This window comes from Leuresthes tenuis, unplaced genomic scaffold, assembly GCF_036924035.1.
Source record: "Leuresthes tenuis unplaced genomic scaffold, fLeuTen1.0.hap1 SCAF_12, whole genome shotgun sequence".
NCBI classification, from domain to species: Eukaryota; Metazoa; Chordata; class Actinopteri; order Atheriniformes; family Atherinopsidae; genus Leuresthes; species Leuresthes tenuis.
This window is the reverse complement of record NW_027325366.1, coordinates 6110006-6128579: the sequence shown is the minus strand read 5'-3', so window position 1 is coordinate 6128579 and position 18574 is coordinate 6110006. Positions and strand designations below refer to the sequence as shown.

Below are 18574 nucleotides of genomic sequence, written 5' to 3'. Positions count from 1 at the left end.
TGAATTCCTTTTTTCTGAATGCCCACAAAATCTCTTTCAAATCATCAACATATTAGTGTTATGGTTCTTTTTCAGGGGTCAGTGAATTTATACCCTCAATTTATGAGATTTATGATATGCCTGGTTCTCTGTCTCTTTTATTACATCTCTGGTGCTCTACTTACAACCAAACAAGAGAGAAAAGATAGATAAACAAGAAAGTAAAAAAAACTCCTTAACAATCAAAGATGCATTTCAATGAGATCACAAGCTAAGGATTTATTTGTAGATCCATCAACAAAGATCCAATATAAAATAAAATGACTAAAAAAATAGAGTTGATATTTTGCCTCCATGGAGCCAGACTTTCTTATAATATTTTAAAGTGATCTTGAGCAATAGTTCTCCACCTAAGTCAAGGATTGAACCAATATTGTGTCTAAACATTACAAATAACTTGGCAAAGAAGAAATTCTAAATTGTATCTTTAGGCACTTTGTTACTAACAGCCTGTCACAAAGACACATCATTTGTTTCCATTTCCCATTTTATCTAGATGCATCTAGATAAAGATAACAAAGATAACACAGTTTGAAAGACATAAACTAGTATTTTTGTACCAACAAGGTGATTTCCAATGAGCTAATAGCTACAAACTTTAGGCATCTTAGCATGGTGTGCAGTGTGTCCTTAAAAACGAAGAAACTGGACAACTGGAGGCCAAAAGAAGTGTCAGGCCTAAAAACCCAGCTTTGGCAGATGATCAGCGTCTGGAAGTGATGTCCTTAAGCTTTACCTGATGCAGTACCTGAGAGAGGCATCTGGACCTAAAAAGCTAATTTCTTGTTTTCCAGGCCACATGTAAAGACATGACTCTGATGCTTTTGCAGTATATAGTACATTTGGCATAGTGAAGCTCTTTTGTAACAATATATAAAGGGACACATAAACCAGCAAGCTAAATTAGTTATAGTCCTGACTGAGATGGGGTCTAATCCCTCAGTTTCACCCTTACAGTTCTTATTGAACCAGCATGTGAGGACGTTTGACCAAATGGATCAGTACGGTGTGATCCACAGGGTCAAATTGAGATTTGTGCCTACTTGGCTCGATTTCTTTTCTTCGCTTTACTTCTCAAAGGACGTCTTTGTGTTATGTGGAGGCATCGTCAGTCAAATGCATTTTACATCTACTCTCACACAATTAAGGCATTTAATATTAGGATTTGAACAAGTCCCTGAACTGCAAGAGTGGATAGGTCGCCACTTATGCTTTCAACCACATGACAGTGTCAGCCAGATTTGAAAGTAAAATTAATCAAAATGAGGAGAAATTAAGTCAAACAGACCCTGAATCAAATCCAGTCAAATAAAACGTATCTTCAAAAGAACATTTGCATTTTTTTCTTCTGTCTTCAATCAGGTCATGGATTTCAGCACAGAGTCCAATAAAACAAATGTATCCTTGAGAAATACTGCACCAAAAAGAGGGATTACTCTTAAGTTAAACTATCAATACTACTATCTGCATTTAGCTCCCTCATTTGCCTGCATCTCTCCACTTCAGTGTGAAGCCAACACCTGCTCAGAGAGACGGATTGACAGCTCCCACTGTGTTTGTGAGAGCATAGCTGTGCCTTTTAGTGTCTGTGTACACATGGATGTCTGTCTGAGTGTCGGACCTTGGCAGTGCCCCAGGTACTTGACTTCTATGCGCTCCTGCTTCTGACAGGATGCCTCCTTCACCTGGCAGGGGTTGTCATAGGAGCGACCATCCGAGGCACACACCGGGTTGAAGCTGATGTGGGAACAGTCGATGTTGCAAACACACCTGAAAAACAAGAAATGATATTAGAACGGCATACTACCTAGTATTCAACATGTCATTAACAGAAAAATGAAATGTGAAATATCAATAGAATTGAAACCGTTTGTATTCTGATGGGTGTTTCATTCTTAGTGCCATACACCCAAATTCGCTGAGGGAGTAAAAGTGAGATAAGAAAAAAGAACAGCACAGCTTGCTCTCAGTCAGGATGTTGGATCATGGCCAGTAATCCTGTTCAAACTGTGTTTTTGGCTCATTCAATTTGACACAATAGAAAATGGATTTAACTCTGGAAAAAAGGGACAGGCTGCCCTGAAGGCTTCACAGACAAATGATGTCGCGTTACAGTGACAGGAAACAATAATAATGAACAAACTGTAGATAAAGCTGCACAGTTTGACTTTGCAGAGGAAAAGGAAAAAAAGTTGTCATTCAGATGTGAAATTTACTTCAGATAGGATTGAAAACATCCTAAATGGAAAAAAAACAGAACATTATTATTGTTGGAAAAACCTTTGAAGACAAACTGCAAACTGCTTGCTTCCAGTATTACATCACATGTCGACTTAGCTGAGAAACACCAAAAACAATGTTGACAACCTTAACAATATTTGAAAGAAGCTGCCATGTCCATTTCGTCCCGCAATTTTAAATCCACAGGAGCCTGATTATCTTAAGATGTATGCATTTACAGTTTACACCAGATGCTTTCTTTAAGTGCAGGTTTGCGTATATCCTACATTACCAAGCAAAACGCCTGTTTGTTCACTTACACAGCCACTTTACATCCAAAAATCTTGTGAATTAGCCTAGTTTTGTGTTCTCCGCCTAATGAATCTTTTGCCTCCTTCCATTAAGCTGCTGTGTTTTTTGTGGAACACTAATACTTTCATTTTACAGAGAATCACGTGCTTACTTGATGATTTTAGCTCCAACAAATTAACCGGGCAATTTGCTGTTGCACCATAAACTTACTCTTTCAGAGTGCAACATTTTGTGTTTTCGTGGATTCTTCTGCAGGTGTGGCATCTGCATAAATTCAGTGCCCGTGAAAGACTTTGTACACCAGTACATATGGATGTTTGTGTCTATATTCGGGCATACGTGTAGTGTGACCCTTATGTTTGCGCTGGGCCTGATCAGCAGAATTTACACCCAGACTGCTTTCCCCAGATGGCTGCTGCTGAGTAGCGCTGATCACAAGATTCTGTAATTATAAATCTGTCATTATTCTCCTGGTCTTTTCTTCTTATGTGAAGCTCTCGGTAGAGCACAGGCATTCATCTGTCTCCCAGCTGCATTTGCATACATACCCATGTGGATGCCCACCAACACATAGATGTGTGCCCATACACACACTCACAAAGTCAGACACCTTCACAATCAGCCGTGATGATTTGCAACTGCTGACACTGATGTTGATTGAAAAGCCGTGCAGCAAAGCGTGGCGGCGCTCAGCCACTGCTGTAATGATGGATCAGCAAAGTAAGAACGATGTGAAGAAAAGCTTTGTTATGCATCAGAGAGGAGTCAGTTGCGGAAAGGCTGGCAAATCCCACATGACACCAGAGGTAAGCCATCACATCAGTGAATGACCTGCCACTGCAGAGGGTTACGCAATGAGTCCATAACACGATGATTTAAAACGACATTTCAGTCAAATTGCAAAGAAGGCTTCTTTTGCTTCCACTGTAATTACAGCTGCGGCAATGACAAGGATGCACATCGGTGCACTGCCACAGACCCAACACAGAGTCTTTAATATATTCACAGATGATTTATATAGTAGTAAAAAGACTCTATTCATGCCTCTGATATGTGAGTAAAAACAATGTTACACTTTCATGGAGAAAATGTTCACTGAATTCTCTTAATGGCTTTTTGAAATGTACCTGTTGCACTTCACAATGTGCTGTTCAGTTGTTCCCACAGAGCTTGGCAAAAGTATTCACCCTCACTTGGCATTTTTTGACTTTTGTATCATTTGATCAACATAACATAGCTATCACTTATTTTATTATATATATACATATATATATATATATATATATAATTATTTGTAATTGTGAAACCTACAAGTAGTGAATAACAAAAAAAACTAAGTATTAAACTCTTCTTGTTTGCCATTGTTTTTCAGTAATAACAATTTCAGGTCTCTTGGGGTATTGGAGTCAGCCCATCCAGACTTAGGTATTTTGAACTCCTCAACACAAAGCTGCTCTGTCTCTTTCAAGTTGGGCTTTTACGAATGTTGCTGAAGCACTATGATTATAGTCACTGTCTCGCTGAAAGGTGAACTTCTTCAGACTCACATCTAAAGATTTTTCTCAAGTGTTTTATTAATTCCTTCAAATCTGACCAATTTTCAAGGCCTTGGTAATGAAAAACATCCCCACTGCATAATGCTGTCACCACCATGCTTCACTCAGTGGTTGGTGTCCTTGTGGTGATTAGAGGTGTTGACTTTGAATTTTACTTGATGGCCAAATGACCGTCGCGCCTTTGATCACATGTTTGGGGAGTTTCCCCAGACGCCTTCATGTTGAACTCTAAATGTGCTTTCTTGTTCCCATCGCTCACCATGAAGACCATCTTGGTGAACTACACAGCTTAAAACACTCCCACTGACAGACACTCCTGCCTCTGTTGTGCAGCTCCTTCAGGATTACTTTTGGTCTCTTTGTTACTTCTCTGATTATTACCCTTATTGCATGATCTGTGAGTTTTGCAGGTTTACCCTTCCTGAGCAGAACTGATGTGATGGGATATTCTGGAACCATTTTGTGCAGGCTGACAGTAAAATCTGTATTTGACTGAGAGTATTTGACTGTATCAGAGTCATTCTGACAGCAGTACAAAATGTGTCCTGATGTCCCACTGTGTTAGTGAACATTTTTAGAGTTAAAATACATCTTGTAAAAAGTATTATTTACATTGTAAAATGTTTAGTCTCAACTAAAGAAAACTCTATCAGAGTTATCATAACAACAAGAGGAAGATATGACCCAGTGTCAATGAAAATTGTCGATACAGGGTGAAAAAGTACTCTGGAAAAACCCTGCCCTCTTCCAGACTGACCTGTGCCATTTTCTATATCTTCTCCTTGTTGAAAACATTGGCAAGAGTCTACTATTTAACACTTAAATATTTTACTGACGTTTCAGTTCGAGCAGCATTCTAGAATAATGGACTAATGAGGCCGAGTTGAGGCTGGCTTAAAATATCAAATTGAGCCTATTTAACACTGAAGAAACATGGCATTTCAGATGAAATGCAGTATCTCGCCAATGTGCTTTGAAACATTCACAGAAACCAGTAAAATAGAAAAGACTGTTGATGTAGGGAACTGGCTTAAAAAGCAAATGCTTTGTGATCCAAGGCAAATGTCAAGTTCAATTCACAGCTGTTTGAAAGAGATCATGTTAAGGTTTTTCGAGAACTGCATGTTTGTCCTTGAGGAAAATTGTCTGAGGCAGCTGAGACCGCAAAAGTCCGTGAAAGTATGAAGTACTTCTCAGGTGTTGCTAATTACTACCTAAGCCATTTCTGCTGTTGTCTTTTTACGGCTTCTACTGCTTCTTAGTGACTATTTTACACTTCAATATACATTCATTAATTTATACATTCATGCTAGTCATTAGAGTGCTTCAAGACTGGCCCTCTAAATGTGCTAAAGATCTGACCTCTGATACAGTTACCAATGCTTACTCATAGTGGAATATCGAATAATAATAATAATGCTGAATAATCATTTTGTTGTTTTTACAGATACCATCATGCTGATTTAAACAAAAATCGATAAAGAACATAAATACGTGACGATCAGTGAACTGAGTCTGGAGGAATTTTTTAATTCTGGTAAGTCATCAATGATCCACCCCTGTGAAGAAAAAAGTAGAATGTGTGAGTTCAGGATTTTTAGATGCATGTTGATGCTGCTGTGTCAGTTCAAATGTGCATCCTGAGTGGTCCAAACACAAGATCGCACCCCATTTAGAAGTGTCCTGGAACACATGTGGCCAGATTCTTGGTCACATTTAAGGGGAGGCCACACTTTCTTTTTCTTGTTGGTGCAGTGTACAAAAAACAGCTTATTCTAACTCACAGGAATTATCATTCACAGGAAACCTCCTGCTCATCATTTAGATTATTTCTGCAATGACACTGAACAAATCAGTTGTGATCACAGTGCCGAAGCTATGGCTGAAGGAGAGAATGTATGTTGCCTATCATAAGGGACTCGTAGCAACAGATGTAAAATGAGCAGTAGTATGTTTTTGTGGTGAGCACAGTACCTACTAATGTTTTAAGGTTTTCTTCACATTTCTGCACAGAAACTGGTTCATAAAAAAGTGCAAATAACAAGTAATGTTACTCTGTGTGTTAAGTTCAGTGTTTAGAGCCCAACTTGATTATTTGAGACTCCATGTGCAAACTGAATGTCATTCATTTATTGACCTTTCAGTAGGTACAAATTTATTGGTTATCTGCATGAGATAATCCTGCTGCTAAGCATTTTATAACAGTTATGTGTAAGTTATATTTTCAAAAGAGATTGCATTTTATAAATGGTTAAAGAGGTTTTTGAATTCAACAAAAGGACAATTATCTATTATGTGGCAACATGATGAATTCAATATCTATATATCTAGCCATATCCATCCACATATAAGACATGCATAGCTACAGAGTCTTACAGGTAACATGAAAACAAAATCCTAAAAACTGCTCAGTCTTCACCTTTTAAAAATCTAATTTGAACACGTTGGAATGAAAAATATTGGGCAAATTGTAAATGTCGGGCCTTGTCAGTTTTCCAGCATTTGAGTTGACTTCTGTTTTTTAAGCACTGTTACAGCAATGCAACGCAACAATTAATCACATGACTCAAAAGCAAAGGATGGGAATTGTTAAGAATTTAGCAATTCTCATCCATTATCGATATAGCTTATCGATTCAATTCCTTATCTGTTCTCTTATCGATTCTCATCCAGTTATATATAGTAGAAATGGCTTTGGTTGCAGTATTTCAAGTATGCACCAACATTTTATCTATTTTCACCTCTGTCATTTTACTTTTCCCTGCCTTGATGAAAGGGTTAGCTACAAGTATGCGGAAGCCTGCCTCACTCTTCCAGTCCTCCTCAACTAAATGTTAATATCAGATGGAAATTATTCATATAGTATGTCGCTAACATTATTACAATCAACAGGAGCTGGAAGTTTTACGTTACAGGGCTCTCAAGTTTTGAATGCAGGGAAGAGTGACATCTCTCCTGCTAAAGCTAAAACTGCTCTGCTCAGACTCATGGGAGACGTGCTTGTTTCCTGCCGTTTCCATAGCTATAGCGGCCCGTGAGAGAAATTTAGATTATAATTTTGACGTGAGACTTGAGAGCCCTGCGTTACCTGGGACTTTTGAGACGGAAGACGCTCGGCCCCAGTATTGTCCTTTTTGGTGAAATATAACCAAACTTTTGAGTGCTTCTGCCTCAACGCCATGTTGTAAACATTCTGAGCCAAGATACAAAGCGTGCACATGACGTCATCGCGTAAATTGTGTCAGACGTTAGCAGAACCTGTACATGGGATCAGGCAAAATGACGATTCCACGGAATCAAACTACTGGCCCGTTCTCGATTCCCATCCCTAGTCGTTACTGACAAAAACTTGTGTTTGACCCTCTGTTAACGTCAACACAATTGAAAACATGCATTTTCACTTTGCAATTCAATCACTTGCTAATTTGGTTATGGTTTTTGCTTTAAATGGTTTACCAAGAAAACAAATGAGGAGGGAATGGCAGGAATTATCAGTGTGTGAATTCTGAAATGCTTTTGAAATATTTTTAACATTAAGAGAAATGGTTGAAAAATGTACCGTTGCACATGTGTCATGTCTTACAGGAACTGTTTATTTTTCACTCTTTGTCATCAAACTGAACATGCCTTTTCAGCATGTGATAGGAGAAAGAGCTTTGATGGTTGACATTTTTATTTTCATTAAATTGACAAGACATGGTTATAACATTCAAAAGTACAGTTAAATATAAAGTAGTCTATTGATATCAACCGTGGGTGTTGAGTAATAACAACAGGAAGTAAATACATGAGTAAATTCTTGGTAACGCTGGCAGGAGTTGGTTACATATCAACACTGTGTTTAGAGTAATAACTTAACTGGCAGTGAGTGTTACATAGATCTTATCAAGAGTTCATTTTGAAGAGCACTTGAAAATTTTGTGTCACATTTAGAGAATACTGTGGGTGTTATTTATGTGTTAAGGTTCATGAACAATTGTCAGTGTTAATCAAATTTGCTAAGTTTCACTAAGTTCAGTAACTTTTACACAGTGTAAGGTGGGACCATATGTTCTCTGGCTCGGTGTTAAAATGAACTCCTTCACCTCTGAATGAACATTTTTTTACTGTGTTCATTCCATAAAGTCCAAAAACATGGCCACCAAAAGTACAGGCTTTAATAAAACAAAATAGGAAAAGCCCCTTGGAGGGTAAATACCTTTGCAAAGAAGTGTACGACAGCCCTAAACCCTTAAGGTTGAAACTAAACACTGAAGTCATAATTTAATTTAAGGCTATTCAATATTGCTATAAATGCTGAATGATAGAGTAGCCATTGACTAATTAAACAGTAGGAATTGTATATAGTTGAATGAACAATGAAATTACATCTTATGGTTATTAAACATTTTAAGACATTAACATTTTAAGTTTAAACTCAAAAACGCAAAGTAGACTAAAAAGCTCAACTGTGCTATATTATTTTACATTTGTATCTAAATAAGTGGCAAATCCTTGCAAAGGGACAGATTTATACCTCAACCCTGAATGTTTTATGATAGATAAAGATACTCCACAAGCAAGATTCTCAAAACCCCCATCTGTTGAAGTTAAAATTATCTGCAAAGCTATATACCACTTGGGGCAAGTGAGGAAAAATACTTTTGTCATATGGGTTAACCTTTAAAGATTATGCAACACCCTTTCATTTAGCAAAAGACCCCTTAAGAAAAGATTAGGCATACGATTAAAGTATCCACATTATCATAAAAAGTATCTAAATGAGAGTAGTTTTAACATGAAAGGAAGCAGCAAGGACTTAAATCAAAGCAGAATCTTCTGAAGCAAAATTAGATTTCCTCACATACACCAATTAAAGAAAGTATATCATACAGGCTCAACATCACACACATGTATTCATGCACACTAACCACCACCAATCCCCATCACAGAGACACTTTGCATCCCGAGAGGCCGCTGTTTGGTTGGTGGCTGATGCCTGGGCTCCATCCATTTTTAATGAGGCGTCTCACTTTCTCCACAATAGGCACTATACCACCCGACTGCAGTGCGTCAACACATCCTAGTGCTACCCGCAGACTGGCGTGCACAAACACATACATGTATGTGACACAAATCGCTTTTTGATAATCCTTGTTTTAGCCGCTTCTTCGCTCACACAAGCCAAATCGTTCCTTCACACATTCTGCTGAGACGTACAGAGGGGTGGAGAAGTGTTAAATGAAAGCTATCGGTGTGTGTGAATGTGTCTAATTGCACCAAAGTGTGTGCCTTGTGTGTGCGAGTATACTTTCTTAACAGGATGTGTCGTATTGATTAGTTCCCTGCGATTTCCCTCCAATCAAAGCCTCCCCATCTCCAGGCTGTCTGCAGGCTCCCAACTGAAAAGGCCGCTTTTACAGACATTTCAACACTTACACACGCATACACACACACTCACAGAGCAGCTAAGGCCAACATATCCACTAACTGCCTCCTGTTGTGTACAAATCCCCAGCAGCAAACCTCGTTGCAACTGAACACAGCATTGATTTTCATAATCCTTAGCCTCAAATTTCACTGTAATCCTTTGAAAAACTGAGTGAGAGGCAAACAGACAAACAGAGAGAGAGAGAAGCAGAGAACTGTTGTGACAGGCAGAACAAAAGAGTAATGTTGAAGCAGGAAGAAAAAAGGAGAAGCAGAAACAGAAAATATCCAATAAAAAAACCCACAAACACCAAAATAACATTGCAGTTCTTTGTGATACTAAATGTTAATAGTCCAGAGATCATTGATGGATTACAGCATGCGCTGTACTGGGCAGAGGCGAACAGTGTGAAGTCTCATAAACTTCAACAAGGAGCTCGATCAAACAAGAGATTGAAGACAAACGTCAGTAAAAGTAAAGGTATCTGCAGAGTAGAAGAAGCTACATGCACACACAGATACACTCATCATTCAGGCAGTGGTGAATATCACTAAGTGTGCATGGTGTTAGGAAACATTGATTTTGCATGATATTCAATATCATTGTTAAATATTGCGATGATATGACTTGCGATGCACAAACAAATACTTTGATATAAGGCACTAATCTATGCTGCATTAGGTTTAGAACATGAACAAAGGCAAAACGTCCCCAACGTGGGATGCAGCCCTCCTTAATAAAACTGTGTTCTATGTTTTATTGTAAGGCAAAATATCTTTGGAATGTTGACATTTTGCATGTTAAAAAGCTGCCAGAATGACATTTTTACCATAAATGAATGCAGCTTTAAATTTGCTACAGGTAAAAAGGTTTGTGAGCCCTGGTACCTGGAATTCTCAACAACAACACTGTTTTTGGTACTGTTTTGTAACAACAATTATGTAATCTCTGTTGTTAAGAAAAAGTCCAATGTAATGATCTTAATACAGGTCTTGAGGCCCCTTTTATGTTTCAGCATTCTTTTTTGACATCTATGTTCAGGGAAATGCTAAATGCATCAGAAGATACATTTCTTTTTGGGTCTATTACAGCTGCCTGAGTTATTTTCTGGACTTGAAAGATTAAGCAAATGCAACATTATATAATATTTGGCTGTTATTGAGACTGATGAAGGTTGTGTTGGAACTTGGAGCCTTGAATGACTGTGGCACAATGGATGATTTCAAAGTTAAGTCACCAGTAAAATATGCTGCCATTTTATGCTTCTGGAAACCAGCTGCCGGGCACTTGTTAGGACTCTTGTTGAGGCGGTTGTAACACAAGTGCTGCCATTTGACAGACAAGTGTTTGACTCCAGCATTAAACTACTCTTCTCTTCTTTTGTTATCACATTATCGACCAGCCCTAAGGTTTTTCCCTGGCATTTTTCACTCATCTTTGATATTTGATTTGATTTCATATATGAATCAAAGCTAGTTGGTTGAGATTAGAAAATGAGATACTGTCAGAAATTAACCATGCTTTGATAGAACAGTCAGAATGACCCAATAGGACAAATGCAGACTTGTCTGGCTCAGTTCCAACTGTGAACAGGGATGCCACTCAAAAAAAGGCTCTAATCCAGTGTTGGTTAAGGTTAGGACATGAAAAGGTCAAGGAATAATGCAAGGGTTGGCATTAAATACTGTCACAGTCATGATATAAGGCAGGTAAACACCATCTGCCTGCACTTAAAAAAAGTTAAATTCCTGAGTACATGCATATTCCTGCTATCTCTGGTTTCCAGAAATGCAAAAAGTGCAATGTGTTTCTGTGGAGATTGGGTTGTGTTTTCTGTACGTGATACCTCTTTGTTCTCTGCACCAGTCATTCAGAGGACCACTACCACTTTTCTACAGTTTGTATTTCAATAATGGTAATTTCTAATGAATTACTGATGAAAAAAAATCTTGTTTCATAGCCGTTGTGGCCATTCAAGCACCTCCTAGAAATCTAAAGTTTTCCTTTACAAAGCCGTGATGTCTCTTGGCTTTACAGTCTACGGTTGGTGCTTTTCAAAGGAATAAAAACAAATTAAAAAGAAAAATAGATTGATCTTTAAGTGTTCAAGTCTTTAAGCAGAGAAAGTGCAGCCACAATTCTCAAACGTAGATACTGTGATGTGACTGCAGGGTAAAAGCTCTGAGAGAGGAAGTCACGCAGTATGTCTGTGTCTGTTTTGGTAGCGTATCAGGGAGAGACTGCAAGAGCAGAGTGAGCACCTCCAAATATAGAAATTCAATTTGTGGAGAGCAAAGTTTTATTGTAGTGAGCTGCCAGAAATAAATTAATGTATGCGAAGCACTGCTGTGCTGTGCGTGCTGGGCTTAAACGAGGTGTACTCTTGCTCTTTGTAACCATCCCTCCCTCCATGACTCCAACCCGTTGTTAGAAATTTTGTTATTTTCTATCTTTCATTAAGAGTGATGTGTTCTGTGTCTTTATGTCTTTGCCTTCTCATTTTGCTCTCTCTGTAAACAACCTCATGCTCAAGGCGTAAGTGCTCCACTCTAAGACCCCAGTACTAGCCATACAAGAACAGATTGTTGTGCTATCTGTGGCCTGTTCATATGCCTTGCTCTAATTCTTAACCTTCCACCAGTCTTACAGTTAATTAGTTAATAAAACCTGTTCTTCTTGCCTGGTTTACCCTGAGTGAACCATCACTCCACCCAATCAAACCCATCAGCCAGCTCTTATGCTGTCATGATTGATGTATTTTGTTTCAGTTCTGTTTGGTTTCAGTTTTGCCATTTCCCTGACCTTTTTCCTCAGTTCCCTCCTGCCTGGTCATCAGCTCCACGCCTGACACCTGTTATCAGTTATGCTCAGCTGTTGTCATTCACTAATCACTCTCGCCACAGTATTTAAACTCCCAGTTGTCTCCACTTTTTGTCAGATTCCGTCGTCACTTCTTCTTGTTTCTTGTTCTACTGCGGCTTGTTACAATCTGGTTGGTTATTTTTTCAAGCATAGTTTCTGGTGTTCCAGCTTCCCTACCATTTTTTAAAACTTTTCCAATAAACTGAGTTTAGTTTCTGTTACCTCCTGCCTGCTCCATGTCTGCATTTGGGTCCATCTTCCTTGCCTCCACCACCTAACCGTGACATATGCCAGGTATCCACCATCTCCCGACCTCCACTGAACCCTTTTTACTCTGCCAGCATTTACTAAGGATTTGTGTTTCAGAATATCAGCAGCCTGTTGTCCTTATTTAGGTTTTGTGTCAACTTGAGAATTCCTGCTAACCTCACTAGGCAGGCCTTATATCCACACTTTCACAGATGCAACCAGTTAAGACATTAATTGTCATGAAGATGGTTCAATTCTAACCAGTTAGATCACCCTGGTAACTTAACTTCTAAACTGTTCCAGAGCAGTTAATGTTTCAGATTACATACTAGCAAAAAAAACAACAGACTTTCCCTGATTCTTGTCTTAGTGATATCCCAGACAGCATACTTAGACTCAAACAACATTTAAATGTCATCAGGCAAGATATCGGCAGTTGAAGTTTAACACTGTAACAACATTTAAAGCGCATAATTGATGTTTAACAAATATAAGATAGCTGAACTAACAGAAAATCAATGATTCAGCATTTTTAAAACTTGGTCCGAGTACCACATTTAGATGTTGATCCAATCTCCGCATTCTAATTGGCCGATTTAGCCACAATGCAGTGTTGTGCCAGCAGCATCTTTTCAATAACTATGTAATCTATAAAATATTTGACCAAACATGGACTTTTATCCTAATTAAAAATCTCCCCTTTTGACCAGAACCAGAATGGTGAATCAACAACTCACCTTCATTTAACAACGGTAAATAAAAAATCCAAATTTCTTTACACACCAAAGAAGGTTTGCAGTTACAGCAAAACAACATGTAGGGAACCAAGCATTCAGGTTTTGAATCAGAATGGGTCATCAACATTTCTATATCTTGTCAAGATTTGCCAACAAATCCACTTTATACTGCTGATATCATCTCTGACTCACAAAATAAATTAGAACTGTATATCAGAGAATATTCAACCAACAATATTTCACTTTGATCTGGTCAGTCACTAATGTGGTTTACAAGCTATTAACGGACCCTGTCAAAGCTGAAATGTGCTTTTTACCAAGTTAAAGGTTTAAGAACTTTAAGTGCAGCTATCATTATATCAACAGCAAGCATGTAGCAAAAACTAGTTTGTTTTTAATGATGTTTTATATTTCACACCCCTCCATTCATACAAATTGGTCTTCTTATGAATGAAATCTCAGACAATTGACATATCTTATGCAGAAGAAGTGTCAAACAATGTTCACATGAGCACGCACAGCATGAAGAGTAAAACCCAAGTTTAAAAAGAAAGATCATAATTACTGTTGTAGTACTGCTGTTATCTCATTTAGGGTTAGTTGAGCCTAAATGTGTTGAAACTGCTTTATAGTCCACCCTCTGGATCAGACTCTGTTTGATGATGTGACTCTTAGCATTTCTTCTTTAGTGACAAAAAATGTTTAGTGACTACAAAGATGCAAAATCTCAACAACGAAAGACAAAACAACAACACAGGCATCAATCCAACAACAAATAAATTACTAATATAAGACTTCAAGTTTCCAGAAAGAGATAAAAACAACATCATCAAAATGATCACAAAAAGTGAAAAACAACACTCTATGGATACAAAAAGAATAAAAACCTTACTAAACAGATGCAAAATTATGACTTGGCAAACCCCCCCCCCCAAAAAAAAGTCTGAAAACCTCCTTAAAAAAAAGTCTGCCACCACACTTGATGCAAAATAAGCACAATTTGACACAAACAAACTACAAAGAGAAATTAAAAACCACAAATTCCAACTTCAAAGAAATTATTTAAAAGGAAATTAAATCACTACTGAAGAAAGCAAACTGACGGCAAAAGAAACAAAATGACGACAAACACAAGCATATACTGTATCTGTGCCTGCATGAGCCAGCTCAAACACAGTAAAGGCCCTCTCCAGCCCCTCTTGTTGGCCTTTGGCTTGTTCTTTGTCTGTTGATTTCCATTAAAATTCCTTTATGCTCCCCACAGAAAGGGCCTCAGTATGAACACAAGTGCTGCCTTTGAAAAAACCCTCACTCTTTTCTCAGGTCTCACCCCAGCATTCACGCAGTAAGTGTCCGTGCAGCCCCCTCTTCTAGACTGGCTCGCTATCTGCTTCTTCTTTCCTTAAATTCTATCAACACCGATGGGTGCTATTGATGGCTTTGAAAGCATGGCTTTTTGGGGGTAATTACAGGTTTACACCACAAATGGATCTAAATGGGTTTTTGTGACACTCTATTGATCCCTCTGGGGCAAATTGGTCTGTTTTGCCTGCTGCCTGTCTACAGACTATAGAGAGTTATATAAGGGTGGAGTGTGGGTACTAGAGCTCTTTGCTGCAGGCTGATGCAGAGACAAATGCAGCATTCTGCTAAGAGGGGTTCACCCAGCTATAATATCTTGACCACAGCTCCATATTTTTCTTGTCTGAATCCATTGGAAGAATGAAAAATATAAATTTTCAGATTATTCACAAAAAAAGACAAATGGAATTAATAGGAAAAAAATGAGCTAAAATAGCATGTTTCTCATGATCGACGACTGGATAGTGTAGTGTTAAGATTGCTGCCCTGCATGTGAGTGACCAGAGTTCAAATCCTGACCTCTCCCCTGCATGAAAGGTATGTGGATAAAAGCATCTACCAAATGCATAACATGACCAGGTAGAACCCTTCATTATAACAGAATGCTTACTTTTATACTGTCGAGTTCCATACACATGATAATTAGGCTACGGAATCCTTACGCAACCATGCAAAGAGCATGCAGAGTGTTTGTTTTTCAGCTGGGCTAAACAGAGAAGTGTGGTAAGCAACAAATGTCCTGAGATGCGTCCGCCATTTGAAAAGTAAAACAAGTTGTTAAGATGAGTCTCAACATCTCAAGATAATTTTTACAGTTTCTTGCTTATTGATTCACTGATAACTAAACTTCTTTCTCAAATCAAAGTTACTCAGCCAATCAAACCTATTTAAGTGAGATTCTAAACCTGGCGGACATATTCCTTTTCCACAGAGAAAAGAAATTGCCAAAGGAAAATTAGTACAAAAATATGTACTGATGGGTCACTGCCAAGTTCAGACTTCATGCTATATCTGCCAAATAATGGCTTAAGCCATTACAGTTGGACTGAGTGGAAAAAAATGCTTGCTACAACCACTGTAACACACTATAATGTAAGACAACTGAGAATAAAGGTAGCAAGTCACAATACATCTTCCTTTGATGTATTCCATTGCGTTGACCAAAGGAAGGAAATAAGGTTCGCACTCTCAGGCGAAACTGTGAAGTTGGATTCTGGCACCTTTCTGATCAATTATGCACTATGTCTTCAGGTACAGTTGGTTGGAGCTCTGTTGTTATATCTGTTAGCCAAGCTACACAGACAATTTGAGTCTGATCTCCCTTTTGATCCAGTTTTTCTTCTCCTGAATAATACACCTTCTCACAAAAACAAAGCGATCTGAGTCCACCTAGATATAAAGATCTATGAGCTGTTTTATGGCCTCCAAAATTAACTTCTGGAGATAGATCCTTCTGCTTAAGAGCACCACTCAGTGGTTTCCTACGTTGGAGGGCAAAGTTGATAGCATCTCCTCAGTTCTCTGCTGATTGCAGGCTATGTTCCTTAAAGTTGCAGACTTTAATCAGGGTAGGTGGTTAACATCTTACCTGAGAACAGCTGCATTCTCAAAATAATGAATGCTTTCAAGACAGATCTTAGTGTAAGTTCATAAAATCTGAAGTATGCCCACATGTGGGCTTTAAAACCCCAACCAAATCTTCAAACATATTACAATAAGGCTAGCAGAGTATTTCACTTTCAAATCAAAAGATAATTCATTGCTTTGAAAATGAAATTTAATTTTCAATATGATCTGTGATACCAAATCTTTCATGTCCTTATCTTAGAATCAACGCATTGTCACACCTTCAATGTGAAGTAATATTTCAAAAGCCTAAATGTTCCAAAACATTTTTTTCTCATACTGGTTAGTGCTGCAGTGTGACTTTAAATTAAAGGTTTAATTTTTGCTCTGCCTGCTCTGATTGGTCAGAGGATTTAAAAACATTGTGGAGTGTGGAACAGCAAATGTATTTTATTGTGATATAAACAAGTGAAGAAAGAAAAGCCTGAATATGTGATGAGGCATTTCAGATATTCAGGATATGCAGGTGTACCCTGCCTCTCGCCCAATCCAGTCCGTCTGCAACCCTAAAGTGGATTAAGCCGGTATAGAAAATGGATGGATGGATGGTGTTTTGTAGAAAGAAATTATTCCCTGTGTTGGGCCTTTTAATTGTACAGGCGTTTTACATGCACAACAAAGCTATATAATGCACCAAAGGAGAGAACAAGCCCAATTAAAGATCAATTTAAAGAAACAATACATGTGCCAAATGCATGAGTAGCTTTACATGCTTCCAATCAAATGAGCAGTAAAGGAGAAGAAATAAACATCCTGGTCTTCTGGTTAAATCTGCCTTCCAGGACTTAACAAAAGATGTTTAATGTCTATCATAAGATTAACGGCAACAATTCTATAAAAGACAGTGACCTCACAAAATGTTGCACTATTCCTTTAAAACATAGTCTAAAATAATTTAGAGATGAAAATGATTTATCAATCTGGACCTGTTTGTGTGAAAATCAGAATAACGCAGTATAAACACACACTTTGCAGTCACCTGGTCTTTGATTACAGTCACCCCTCTCCAATCATTGTGATTAGCTGACAGTTTGTTTGATTAAAACCAGCTGCAGCTTGATTGGACTAACCTGTCATTTTAATCAAAATGATCTCATACAACGCCGATTGTTGACTGCTGTTTGATGAAAATTACCGTCTGTTGGGTTGCAATTACCTGCCTGATTATTCCCCAGAAGCATTCTTATCAAAACACCTTGGGGCATTTTAAAGATTAAAGGGTACTTATGGTTTCTGTTTTACAAGAAGGGACACTGAAATACTCATGTCTGTTAAAGTATTTAAGTGAAGAATTTTTTTGAACAAGATGCATTATTGACTTCGTCTGTTGTCTCCTTTCAATATTTTGCGATCGTTTTTATTATAGGTTGTGCTAAATATGCTCGAGGCTTCATCTTCTTTAACGTTTTCAGTTCTGTGCGCACAAACCATTGGCTGTACTTTGTGCTGCAGTGATTTTATGAATTCTCCCTGAGGGGATTAAGGAATTACCAATAAATCAATTTCTGTGTTTTAGTAGCATATTAAGGTGCATTTGCGAAAGTGGGTAGCTTCACCAGGAGTGGACTCCTGCTGTTTAGTATTTGTAACAGAGCTCAAAATGCATCATGCAGCCATTCCTTGGCATTACAGATATTGTACACCAGGGTACATTATCTTTCCATTACATCAAGCAGTCTGATAGAGTCATACTCTCAGGGCACCTCTAATTTCTAGCAAAACATCTGGGATTTCTTTCTTTTGCTGATACCAGCTATATTGTGGTCCACAGCAAATCAGCAGAGTTGGTTAATTTAAGTCTCATACACACTGCACAAAACACTGATTCTGGTGCTGGAACGGTTCACCAGTTGAGTCTCCATTTAATTGGGTTCTTCACACATCTTTTTATGTACCCCTGAGGATGTTCTTTTTTTTTTCTTTCATCTGCTCACTGAGGCACACGAGCAAGCCAAAAACATCTCATTTGCAATAAATGGTTAAATCTATGACAAACATTATTTCGTGACTGAACTAGTTTTTCCTGTGTGAGTCAAAGTCATTTTTGGTCTGACATTGCCAAGTCCTGTAAGGATAGTAATTGGATTTCCAGAATAAGCGAAAATCTCCTTTCTCTCCCGGCCCTGCTCTAGTAATTGAGGTTAAATGAAATGGTCAGCCATGCACTAAAACCTCAGCGGGTGTTCAGCAGTGGGCGTGTT

The 18574-nt window shown here is 38.2% G+C and overlaps 1 protein-coding gene across 1 annotated transcript in view; it reads right to left on the bottom strand.

Moving 5' to 3' along the window:
- The window catches only part of tmeff2a (transmembrane protein with EGF-like and two follistatin-like domains 2a), a 133386-nt gene that overhangs the window by 18406 nt on the left and 96406 nt on the right, over window positions 1–18574 (bottom strand). Inside the window, exon 6 of the mRNA XM_072397882.1 lies at window positions 1661–1809. Coding sequence (XP_072253983.1) covers window positions 1661–1809 — 149 coding nt within the window. The remainder of the gene's footprint in view (window positions 1–1660; window positions 1810–18574) is intronic.